This window comes from Symphodus melops (genome assembly GCF_947650265.1).
Source record: "Symphodus melops genome assembly, chromosome: 2".
NCBI classification, from domain to species: domain Eukaryota; kingdom Metazoa; phylum Chordata; class Actinopteri; order Labriformes; family Labridae; genus Symphodus; species Symphodus melops.
Window position 1 is genome coordinate 18,692,232 of NC_136692.1, and position 11,633 is coordinate 18,703,864.

The 11,633-nt window shown below is 39.2% G+C and overlaps 1 protein-coding gene across 1 annotated transcript in view; it reads right to left on the reverse strand.

Moving 5' to 3' along the window:
* Positions 1-10,718, reverse strand: part of dnah6 (dynein, axonemal, heavy chain 6) — a 58,611-nt gene extending 47,893 nt beyond the window's left edge. Inside the window, exons 1-27 of the mRNA XM_079336848.1 lie at positions 10,613-10,718; positions 10,204-10,283; positions 10,020-10,096; positions 9,742-9,921; positions 9,099-9,440; positions 8,850-8,984; positions 8,635-8,737; positions 8,483-8,543; positions 8,105-8,288; positions 7,891-7,992; positions 7,703-7,804; positions 7,440-7,529; positions 7,227-7,347; positions 6,533-6,684; positions 6,217-6,369; positions 5,697-5,948; positions 5,402-5,530; positions 5,132-5,245; positions 4,856-4,999; positions 4,505-4,660; positions 3,746-3,796; positions 3,157-3,249; positions 2,926-3,045; positions 1,729-1,909; positions 1,549-1,645; positions 1,118-1,346; positions 399-563 (exon numbers count right to left, since the gene is read on the reverse strand). Coding sequence (XP_079192974.1) covers positions 399-563; positions 1,118-1,346; positions 1,549-1,645; positions 1,729-1,909; positions 2,926-3,045; positions 3,157-3,249; positions 3,746-3,796; positions 4,505-4,660; positions 4,856-4,999; positions 5,132-5,245; positions 5,402-5,530; positions 5,697-5,948; positions 6,217-6,369; positions 6,533-6,684; positions 7,227-7,347; positions 7,440-7,529; positions 7,703-7,804; positions 7,891-7,992; positions 8,105-8,288; positions 8,483-8,543; positions 8,635-8,737; positions 8,850-8,984; positions 9,099-9,440; positions 9,742-9,921; positions 10,020-10,096; positions 10,204-10,273 — 3,603 coding nt within the window. The 5' untranslated portion in view covers positions 10,274-10,283; positions 10,613-10,718. The remainder of the gene's footprint in view (positions 1-398; positions 564-1,117; positions 1,347-1,548; positions 1,646-1,728; positions 1,910-2,925; positions 3,046-3,156; positions 3,250-3,745; positions 3,797-4,504; positions 4,661-4,855; positions 5,000-5,131; positions 5,246-5,401; positions 5,531-5,696; positions 5,949-6,216; positions 6,370-6,532; positions 6,685-7,226; positions 7,348-7,439; positions 7,530-7,702; positions 7,805-7,890; positions 7,993-8,104; positions 8,289-8,482; positions 8,544-8,634; positions 8,738-8,849; positions 8,985-9,098; positions 9,441-9,741; positions 9,922-10,019; positions 10,097-10,203; positions 10,284-10,612) is intronic.
* Positions 10,719-11,633: the final 915 nt, after the last annotated feature.

The following is an 11,633-nucleotide window of genomic DNA, read 5'->3' on the forward strand; positions in this document are numbered from 1 at the left end:
GTAGCATTCTCGCCATCTTCACCCACCCTTCCATCTGTTCTCCCTCAAAAGCTCCGCCCCTCACTTACATGCACAAGCGCCATTGGTCGAGAAGCAGATTTCAGCTAATGCTTTGAGTGTGGGCTTGTGCATGCATCGGGTGGAGAGCGGGTGGGAAGAAGAGAGGCTTGACTGGTTTATAAAACGTGCACCGAGTGCGGTCAAAGTTTTTGCATATTTACAACTGCAGTTGACAGATTTTTTTAGATTCTTATTCAGAGCAGATGAATTATTCATTTGTCAGTACATTAAGACAATTTCAACCACAATCTTAAAACAAGCATCTGGAGAAAATCCAACCCTGCCCTTTAATATACGTTATATAAAGTAACATGATTTGTGTGTCTCTATGTTTATACCTGTGATGGATGCCCAGCCACTACCCATTCCTCTCTGGACTTCACCTGGTAGTCTGCAATGGCAGCCTTGCTGAGGCGCCGCAGAGAGGAGTACATTTCCTCCTCCACCTTGCAAAGCCAGTCTTCTACATTGCCCGTGGCCTTCAGGCCTTTGGTCAAACCAACCTGCACTTACACACAGAATGACATATTAAAGCCTACTTAAGTTCGTGTTATGATTGTTTTCTGCATATTCTCCATGTGTGACTAAAAAATGTAAAAGTAAACAAAAACCTGTGGTCATTATTAGCAAGGCCAATTTGTGATGCAGTGAGTGATTGAGAAATACAAACAAAGAATCCAATTCTCTTAAACATTGTTTATCATCTTAGATGCAGAATTAGAGAAACCAAATACAATTTTGCTGTTTTGTATCTTACAAAATGTCCTGATTATTCTACTTGGGAACTATGGATCCTATACTAGGTAAATATCAGTAAAGAATTAGCAGCCACACAATGCATCTAATACAGCCAGTAGGCTCATTCAGTTTCATCAGTTGTCCAATTGGATTGTGTTTGTAAAAAAAAGAGAGAACAGTGGTGTGATTCAAGAAGCCTATCAAGGTAAACTGCTTTAGCAAATAAAGTATAAATGAAGAGCAGAAGAGAGAACAAGATAAAACTGAAAGGTTAAAACACATAAAGGAATGTAATAGCCAATAGTCATGCAAACCTGACCTTCTCCCCCTCAGGGGAAATCATGTTTAGGATGTCTTTACTAAAGACTGTCTGCTCTTCACCGGCTTCCGGCAACGTCTCTTTAGTACCAGAAGCCTCTTTAGGCATCAGAGCAAACTCAAGCCGTGTAATGGCATCAAAACACTTCCTGAGGTGAGGCTGCACAGCCTGGGGGTTTCTGGTCTGGGCCAAAATTTTTAGCAGCTCATCATTAGACAAGAAGTAGAACCTAGAAGAGAAAATATCAGTGTGTTTAATTGAAAAAAAAGAGACACATAGAAAATATCATATTATCTTAACTGTAATTTTACACTAGGTACTTTGACTAACCAATAGTCAAAAATAGTGATAAAGCAGAGAAATCACGATGACAAAAAACAAAGTACATTATGATGTTGTTCTAAAATGTAACAAACCAAGCATGTGTATACCTGGGGAAGATGACCCTTTTTGACTCAAGGTATTCCTCTAGGCATTTCTGTATCTCATCCAAAAGAGCATTGTTGTGCTGAAATGTTTCCAATAGCTCTGCGAAGGGTAAAACAATATGTTTAAATGTTTTGTATACTTCCTCGCCTATGTGCTTCACAAAATTCTATGGAGCTACTTACCTGGTTGTGTGGCTGCTTTAAGTGCATTGGGCATCTTATTAACCTTTGCCATGATCTCTTTCCAGGACTTGTCCACCTTATGAAACATCTGAGACTCAGCGGGCAGTTGCCTCTTAATGTCTGGGGCCAAGAAGATGCTTTCTAGGTATAGCCAATTCCTTTGGCACAATAGCCATTCATCCTGCAAACGAGGGTAGAAAGGGGAATAGATGGACAGAGGGCAGAATGAGGAAATTAAATGAGAGATGAATTAAAGCATACTTCACCCATTGAAACATGAATCTGTAGTGACATTGGGTCATATATGTAGTAGAAATGTGAAATACTTTTTTAATTTGGTGCCTTCTTGACCGAGAAAATCAGAGAATCTATTTTAAACTAATTTGAATGAAATACTCCAACTCCCAGAATGCACAGTGTCGCAGGCCGCTCTAACTGATCCCACTGAACATCAGAGCATGCCTTCAGGCTACAAGCTATAAGCTAACTTATTAGCAGATCCAGTAAGACTTCTGAACATACTTTGTTTGTTTTTCTTTCTATATGGTGAATTATCGTTTTGTACCGGATTGTTTACTCTGAACAAGGACAAGAAGTGAGTTTTCACCACTTGCAGAAAAGACATTTAGACACGATGCAATGTTTACATTGGCTGCGGGTGGATACACCGACACCCAAGGTAAGATTATATTTCTGTTGCTTCAGTGGATGAAAACATGAGAAACTAGACATGTAGTTCTTCCCTGCCAGCCTAAAATTCTTTGCGTAACGCAATATGACAATTTTTGCGTCACATAAAGAAAACTTTCAGGCAAAGAAAAACATATTCAGGGCAAAATGAGGGCTGGATTCATGACCATTCAACTCTACTACCATGTTTCTAATGATACCAAGCTTAATGCAAATGGGTGACGTATCCATTTAGAGAAAGAAAGGATCATGCATTGTAAATAGGCTGTACTTATATATAGCCCCTTGCTAGTTTGCTGTCCGCTCAAAGTACTTCTACACTACTGTACATGTCACATCCGCCCATTTCTACACTCATGGCAGAAGAAGCTGTGTAAAGGGCCCATCAGTAACTAATCCCATTCTGATTCAAAGCTATTTTCAACACTGAGAATACATAAGTAGAGAATTCAAATATACAGCACATAGAAAGATCTCTCAATGATTGTCTTGTGTAAGCCTTTTTACCAGTGTTTGGTTGAAGAGGGACAGCTGTCTGTGCAATTTCTCCACTCTTGGCTTTATAGGTGCTACGTAACGTGAGGATGCCACCGTGCCCACATTGATAATGCTGTCATCCAGGAGTACCTTCAAACAAACATTTACAAACATCAACGTGCATATTAAGGTGTACTGAAACACTCACAGTGTGTTTTAACAAAGTGTGTGTCAGTGTCAATTTGCGATGCGCGTCTCCACCTGAATTTCCTCCGTGCCTCCTAATATGAAGACGTCTCTGGACTCATCGTGAGATAGCACAGTGAACTCTGTGTTCTTCCACAATTCCTCAACCTGCATTGATCCATTAAGTCAGTCTCTGTTAGTGCAGTGTTGCTTTTGAAAACAAAAACGAAATCTTTTGCTTCTTAGTTTGGTAAGTTGTATAAGGTTCAATCGAAGAGAAACAACTAGCAAAGCATTTAGGCTCACTATTAACACTTTTATCTTGTTTGTAACTTTCTAATATGGTTATAATTTAGGCACGACACTACTTACACTTATAATGCAGTAAATAAAGGACATGTTTAAACCATCTGCACTTTAACAGCTACTAAAAGTAAGAAAGTACGAACAAAACTATTTCAATTTTGTGATTTGGCCAAAAGATAGATATTCAGCATTTAGAACGACAGTCACACTATCACATGTCACTGTATTTAAAGACAGTATTATGAATGTGTATTATGAATAATCAATTCAGCCTATTAGGTTCAAAATGGAATTTAAAAGAAAGGCAGAGTAAATGTGTACTGCTATCTGGAACATTCACATAGTTTCTTTAACACACCTTATCAACAACGATCGCCACTGATGCCTCTCCTGAAGCCTGTCCAGCCACCTAAAAAGTCAATGGTTGTGTTAGCCCTGTTTATTAAACTCAGACTTATCATTATGACCACATTATGAACTTCTGTTCTCCCTTTGAGATCATAAAACATAACGCATGTTTTAGAGAGGGGCTAGGTAATGTGTTAGATTAAGTGAGAGTGATGGGTTTTTTTTAAACTTTGCTGAAGCATTTGCTGCCTTGAAATTATACATGAAACTACTACAACATAACCAAAGTATTTCTGTTGTTTGTCATCCTTACAAGATACCTGCCTTTGAGACAAAACATCCTTTGGCAGCACAATCATTTTCATGCAGGAGGTGAACCTGCCCTGTCAGCACATTTCCCCTGTTCCTCCTCCATTCCTCAGACATCTCACAAGCTAACCTTACAATCACAAGCTGAAGCCAATGAATGTGGGGGTAGCTGAGGTCTAACTAGAGCTTCCTTTTATTTACCAAATGTTTTGACAACCTGTTTTAACAGTGTTTGAATGCTTTGTAGGTTTTCATGGCATCAGTACATGCATGTCCTTCTCGTATTCGTTGTATTTCAAAAGGTGTTAGGTGTTTTGTTTATGTTCATGTCCATATCCTGATTTGGATTCAAAAACGACTAATAGTCCAGCTTTTCTGCATTTTTTTAAATGTACAGATTTGTTTTTCTAAATCCAGTAGTAATCAAGTGTAGGAGGGCTCATAATGTAGAATGTGTTACCTCTTGTATCTTCATGCCATAAGAGTAGATATCCATCTCATCCATAGCAGCCAGAGTGAGCTTCTCCGCATTCAAGGAGGTCCCTACAACAGACTCCAGAGTTTTCCAGTGCTCTGGTTTAATACATGGGTTACGTAGGTCGGTTATCACAGGCAGCTGAGGGGAAAAACGACGCAAAAAAATTAGGATTCTAGAAAGTCAAAAAACGTCCGATAAGAACCATCTCGATAAATCTCTAGCATCTACTGCGATTCATATAGTAATTTGGAATTGATTAAAACAATATTAACACTAATCTTATTCCCACACTGTATACATAAATGTCACAGGAGAACACATTGATGCACTCACCCTCTGTTTTGTGAGTTCCACCTTATTCTTCAGACTCGTCACAACATTGTTATGAGGCAGGCCTTTTTCCAGCTGGTTGACATATTTGCTGTATTTGTTGACCTGGGAGCTGAAGTGCTCCAGGTCCAGTTTCTCAAGTGTGCTCTGGGGATGGTTTAACGGGAATTGACACATTCAACTTTAGAAGACAGTGAGCTCAGTTTACAAATGTCTTCACGTGATTCTTTATGCGTGCTTAAGGCCTCCAAGATACAACATGCATTTTGTGCACCTTACCTGTCTCCAGCCATCTTGTAGAGAGTCCCATTCCTCTAAAGACTTCCAAAGCAATTGTTTCAGCTTAAACCCAGAAATCAACTCCTCCAGGCCGTCAATCTTGGTCACATCAGTCTTTATTTATAAGAAGGTAGAAGAGGCAACTACTTTTGTAACTTTGGTTCCAGTTGAGAAACGACCATTGACTATACCACTGAGCCTGTTACTTTTTTTTTTTTTCAGCAAAAAGCCTTTTTTAAATAACTGGAAGAATGTAAAGAGGGACAGCACCTTGAATCTCTTCTGGTAGGAGGTGTAGGTGGAGGCCTGTTCTTGCAGCTCATCAATCACAATTTGGATTTCCCCTAACAGCAGATAGACTTTGGAGGGATCTGCTTTGATATCTAGGATCTGTGGATCCTATAAATAGCATAGAGTACTTCTTTATTGTCATTGCCATACAAAAAAGCAAAACAGTTAAGCATGAAGTAAACAACACAAAAACAGGCAGAAAAAAGCTTAGAAAAAAACTTGAGTGACAAGGATAAAAAAAAAAAAGAGAAATGAATAGACCGTCTTCACATACCTGTGACTTGTGTTGGGTGCTCACGACCTCATCCGTCAGCCGCTTTATGTCTTGCTGCAGAGTGTTGCAAAACGTGTCCATGCTCGAGCCTCTCTTATCCGCTGCCTCCTTTATGGTACTGTGCAATGAACTCATGGACGGTTGTAAGGTGGCAAAAACACCAAGATCCTCAGGTGGTATAGGAACATTGTACATGTTTATCAGATTGTTAATCTGAGATACTGTCTCCTGCTCGTCCTTCATCACTTTCATCTGGCAAGAGGGAGACACAGTCACAATAGAAGGGTAGAGAGGTTCGAAAGCGAGGAAAGGAGACAGAAGTGAAGAGGACACTGTCTTAATGAAGAAGAATATTTACTTTATTGATCCCCAAAGTGAAATCATGTAACACACACACTGTAACACAGGCACAATGACATAATGACGACAATAATAATAACAAAAACAACTTTAGTTTTTGTTAGAAAAATGATCAATGATCGATGGATAAACTGCTACCCTAGTAAAATGTGTGTTTTACCCTCTCTTGTATTTCGTCCAAGAATGTGAGGTAGCTGGCTAACTCATCTGTTGTGGAGGCCTTGAACTCGAGTTTAAACTGAGCCTCACAAGCCTCAGCTATGATGGCATCGAGTTTCCTCTTAAAAAGTCTGACAAGCATTTCTTTGATGACCTGGAGGAGAGATATGAGCAATGCAATGATTCAGAGAAGCATTCAACATTTTTGCTGTAATGATTCAATATTCAATATAGGTGAGAAGTTAGCAGGTTATGCCATATTTATGAAAAGCATGTTCTAGAATTCCCTCTACTAAAGAATGTTCTTAAAGTAATACCTCCAGACAGCGTAGAGGGGAAGATACCAACTTCTGTTTGAGCTGTGTTTTGTCCACAAGCAGTAAGCCGAGATGTTTCTCCTGTTGGATGGCTAAGGCCTCCTTATGCTCGCTGTGGTATAACTTCAGTGCTTTTTCGAAAAAGGACAAATCTGAAACAGAGCAGTAGACATCAATCAGTCGAGACAAGTAACAACTTTATTGATCATGCCTTATTATCATGATTATATCCTTACAAAAACGTTTGTATGTTAGTTTGTTATGTGTTTCTTTTAATGACAGCTACCGTGTTCTATTGGAAAGGCTTCCTTAAAGGACTGCTTTTGTGATCTGGCGCTACATAAGAAAATGTACCGTAATTAAATTAACTTGGGGTGCAGTGGTTAGTGTGCGCGCCCCATGTAGTCCTCCAAGTGGGCGGCCTGCGTTCAAAATCTGACCTGTGGTTCCTTTCCTGCACACCACTCCCTACTCTCTTGACTCCCTGATTTCCGACGTTACCCACTAGCCTATCTCTACAATAAAGGCACAAAAGGCAAAACAAAACCCTTTTTCATTTACATTACCTTGACCTTCAAGGGGTAGCGGGGCGCTACCTAGTATACCGTAATGGTAGTGGAAACGCTGATACACATACTGTGTATATATATATATACACACACAATACCAAAAGGATGTTGATAAAGTACATCACCATGCTCCTGTTGCTGAATAGCATGCAGATCCAGACTCTCATTCTCTTTATAGAACAGCCAGAAATGTTCCAGCGTGTGTGAGTAGACTTTTGCTGCATCAAAGGCAAACTGCAGGGATTCCTAAGGGCAAACAAATTCAGGTTCATAGATACTCAGCACTGCACATAGAAACTAATCCAGTCTCAGAGACTCGTGGAAAACATCCAACTAACCTTGATATTTTGAATGACACATTGGAGAGTGCCATCACCATCAATGAAGGATTTTAAACAAAGGCTCTGATCATGTTTATCTGTCTCTTCCTACAAGTTATGAAAGAAATGAAAGTAGTTACTCAGATGATATAAAAGACTGATTAAGAAGTCAAATCTAATCGTACATTAATACTTTTCCATTATAAAAACATTTCCATAAAGGACAATTATATTCTCCTCAACGTACAAATCAGGTCTTCTCAGTTCAATGTTTTCACTACCTCGTCCAAATTTGTCCACTCATGAAAATCCGGATCAGTAAAAAGTGTATTGACTGATGTCACTGTTGACTCAAACAGCCCAATGACCTCTGCAAGGGCCTTCTATAGGAATAGACAAGGGTGTTAGGTGAATATGAAAAAGTCAGTTGATTACTAAATGAAAAATAAAGAATTTATAATAAACAAACCTGGAAGTTTTCTTCAGAGGGTTTGTAGGTCAAAGCATTTGTATCCAGCATTAGCTGAGTTACGAACATGGGTTTGGCCCCAGGAGTTTCTGACTTGAAGCACTTAAACACAAAACATGCAATGAATATAAACACTGCTTTGTTTGTCTTTTTGAAACTTGATTTGGCGGGTTAATATTCATGTTATTGTATAAAACATGAAGAAACACCCTACCTTCTTATCTATCTCTTCTTCACTTTCAGTTTTTGCCACATATTTCTGGCTCCAGCTCTGAATTCTGGCATGGCTCGGGGTTTGACGTACCTTCTCATGCACCACAGACAACAGCTTGGTCACTGCATTCACCATTAAGTTGTGCAATGTGTTAAAGACCAAATAGTCAACAAGGTGGATGAAGCTAGATAGGTGAGAGACACAAAAGTACTGTGTTGATGTTCCATATTTGATTTTTTTTTTCTTGGTCCTCACTGTAACACCTGACAATGTCTTCTCTAATCTTAAAAAAAAAAAGAATAAAGTATGTGTTTTGGCAAAATGAAGGACACACTGACAAAATAATTACAAGAAAATGAATGGAAAAACATTTCTTACCAGATGAGGCGGCTGGAGTGAAAAGTCTTATTGATATGCATGATAGTTGTCTTTTGATCACCTGCGACACAAATAAAGCACCATCAAACTTCAAACATTGTTGTTTTTCCAAAAAAAAGTTCAGTGTCTTGGTATGGCCAGTCTGTACGCACTTGGGTCATCAGGCTTGGATAGATGATCTGACAAGTAGTTGTGACAGGCACAAATCGTCACCTCTTTGATGAGGTCTTCAAACTTCTTTATGTCACTCAGTACCTGAAAACAATAATCAAATGAGAAGCATGTTTGTGGAGAGGCACACAGAGGCATATAACATGTACAAGTTCTGAACATTTGAACGTATTAAGGTATGAATGTGAAATTGCACCTCTTGCAGTTGTTTGAACTGGGTGCCTTGGAAGTCGGACAGTGAGTAGGTGGGGTTTTTCTCCATGTGAAACAAGCCTGCGTCACTGATTTGGCAGCACATTTTCCTGATCTCTATCAGTGCCAGACTAAGAGGCTGTATGATACATACAATTGTTAATTTCCACATTACATGGGCATTATTTTCTTCCATATTCAGGAAAATTACATAAGAAAGGGGAACAAATCCAGAACTAAAACAGACACATACCTTACAGACAATAAACAAATTTTTTTGGAGGGACTCCCTCGCCAAATGGATCTTCCTGGCTCGAACTTGGGTACGCCAGAGGTAGAAAGGTTTCCATTTTTTGAAGTGGGCAAAGAAAGGGATGCTCATCAGCTTGCGGTAGGAGCTGTTCTCTTCCTCCCAGCGCTCACGGGTTATAAAGTCAAACTCATCTTCACATACTTTTAGCACGCCTGCATCGTTGATAAACAAACAGTCATCCTTTCTGTAGTTATAGATTTGAAATTTGGAGGGATTGTCAAGTTGTTCACACCCCTTAACGGAAAAAGGTCGTCTGGGGAGATGAGGGGTTGATGCGACATCCTGGGACAGTTAAGGAATGATGGGAAGAGACAAGCAGAAATGATTATCGTCCTAAAAGTTACACATTTGAAGCAGTTAACTTATTTAAGATTTGAGACAAAAAATGCAATTCATTTCTACATGGAAGTGAATGGAAAACCTTAAAGGGTGGTACTATTGCCAGTCTAACTGATAGCTTTGGGTTTAATCTTGCCTTTTATGAAGATGTATGAACTGCTCCCCTAATTGGGATTCTTTGAGTGTTCTTTCCTTCATGCACTTGCACTTTTTTTTTTCCTTCCAAATCTTATTCTTCACTAACCTCAGTGGTGGATGGCAGAGAAGGTAGGTGGACAGATAATTGTTCATATCGCCTTCGTGGCTTCTCTGTTTGTCCACAGGGAGGTTTTTGAGTGTACAGGCCTGGGAAAAACAACTGCTCACGAGCTTTCAAGTGGTGGAGACTTGGTTGTTTCCTTTTTACGTGCCTCTTCAGCACAGCCTACGATAAAAGGAAGAAACTCAAATGTGCACTTTTTTTATATGGTGCAAATGATACTCGGGCAAACACTGTTTCTTTATGACTTTACCAAGACTCACCTGTGGGTCAATGACATGGACTGGGGGCCTTGGTGGGATAGTGGACCTTTGTAGTTCAGGCAGCTTGTGCAGCTGATCTGGATAAATGTACAGTAAAGTTGTTTGTTTATTGTAAAGCATGTTGGTGTACTTTATGTAAATACATCGTCATTATAAGAGCATTAAAAGCAGGTATCAACATTACCTCTGGATTCAGTTTCCCTGCTCTGGCTGATGCAGTTCCGCAGAGAAGCCCTTTGAGAGGCAGAGGCCATGGCTGAGGATCTAATGATAGGACACAAGAGCAACCAAAATACAAGCTTGTAATTTAACGTGTGCTAGAAGGTGTTTTATAAAAAAAAAATCTGACTAACAATTAGGAAAAATACGTAGTAACTAAAATTAACGTTCACTTCTAAAAGTACAAGAGTCCAATTTCACGAGCCCAATTATTAAAAATTAAAACATTTCACACGCATGGCAACAAACGTCTACAATTGCTTACTTAAAACTACATCTGCCACAGGAGAGAATCGCTTTTAATTTGGCACTATATCTTTATGTCAAGCGGAAACATTAGGTTTGACTACGAGAGGAAGTTTAAATATACATACCGTGTCAAATAGTTGGCTCCGAAAAGTTTTTCACGTATTCTGCTTCATAGCTGTAAACACGTACCAATGCAGTAGCTGGAATTTAAGTTTGCGGTCTCATAGCAACACACTTTCTCCCAGCATGCAACGCAACTGAGCGAGACCGTTGCTGGTTTTGTGTTTTATGGTGTTACTATCATAATAGTTGATGTCTATTGTGTAGTTTATGTAAGCAGCCGAAGATATGAGTCGCCACTATTTGCTCCTATCCGTGTGACATTTATGATGATGGTGAAAAAAATGATAATTATCAAAACATTGAAACCACACATAGCCTAACACAAAGACAAGACTACACGTTTGAAACTGAGATAGGTAGGGTAATAGGAAAACACCTTGCCCTAACAAAATGTTCTGTAAAGCACTCACTTCAACAATATTAAAGGTGACGGATTTGAAAACTTCAGAATAATTGTAGCCACATCATCTTGAAGGTTATGGGCACTTAGCCAGGCCCACATCCTGACCAACAAGGTGATTCATCATCAGCTGGCTCTGCTGGGTGTTGAGGGAAAGTGTAGCAGACATTCAAAACATAAATAATAACAGTATCCCCAGAAAGCAGAAAGACTTCAGTAGGCACAGGGGAGTCGCGGATGGTGATGGTGCTGTGTTTTTCCTAAAGTCCAAAACCATATCCACTGTTTAAGAGCTTGCAATATTGTTCTACCAGTTCTCAACGGTGCTACTGCAGATAATGTCCCTTTAAAGGTCCCACATCAATGATAACAAATAAGTGCATGATTGAACAGTATAGTTTTGTGTTAGTGAGAGTGGTCAACAATTTAATTAACATAAAAAATTGTGACATTGTCATATTTTAAATGATCAACGATGTATTTAATTTTTAAAGTATAAGGGTGAAAAGGCATCAATTTCATGGAATAGAATTCCTATTAAACCCCAATCTCTTTGAGTACACTGAGAACCAAGGTGTATTTTAAAGGTGTTTATTTGAGTTGTAAGAAAGCACTTTAAAAAA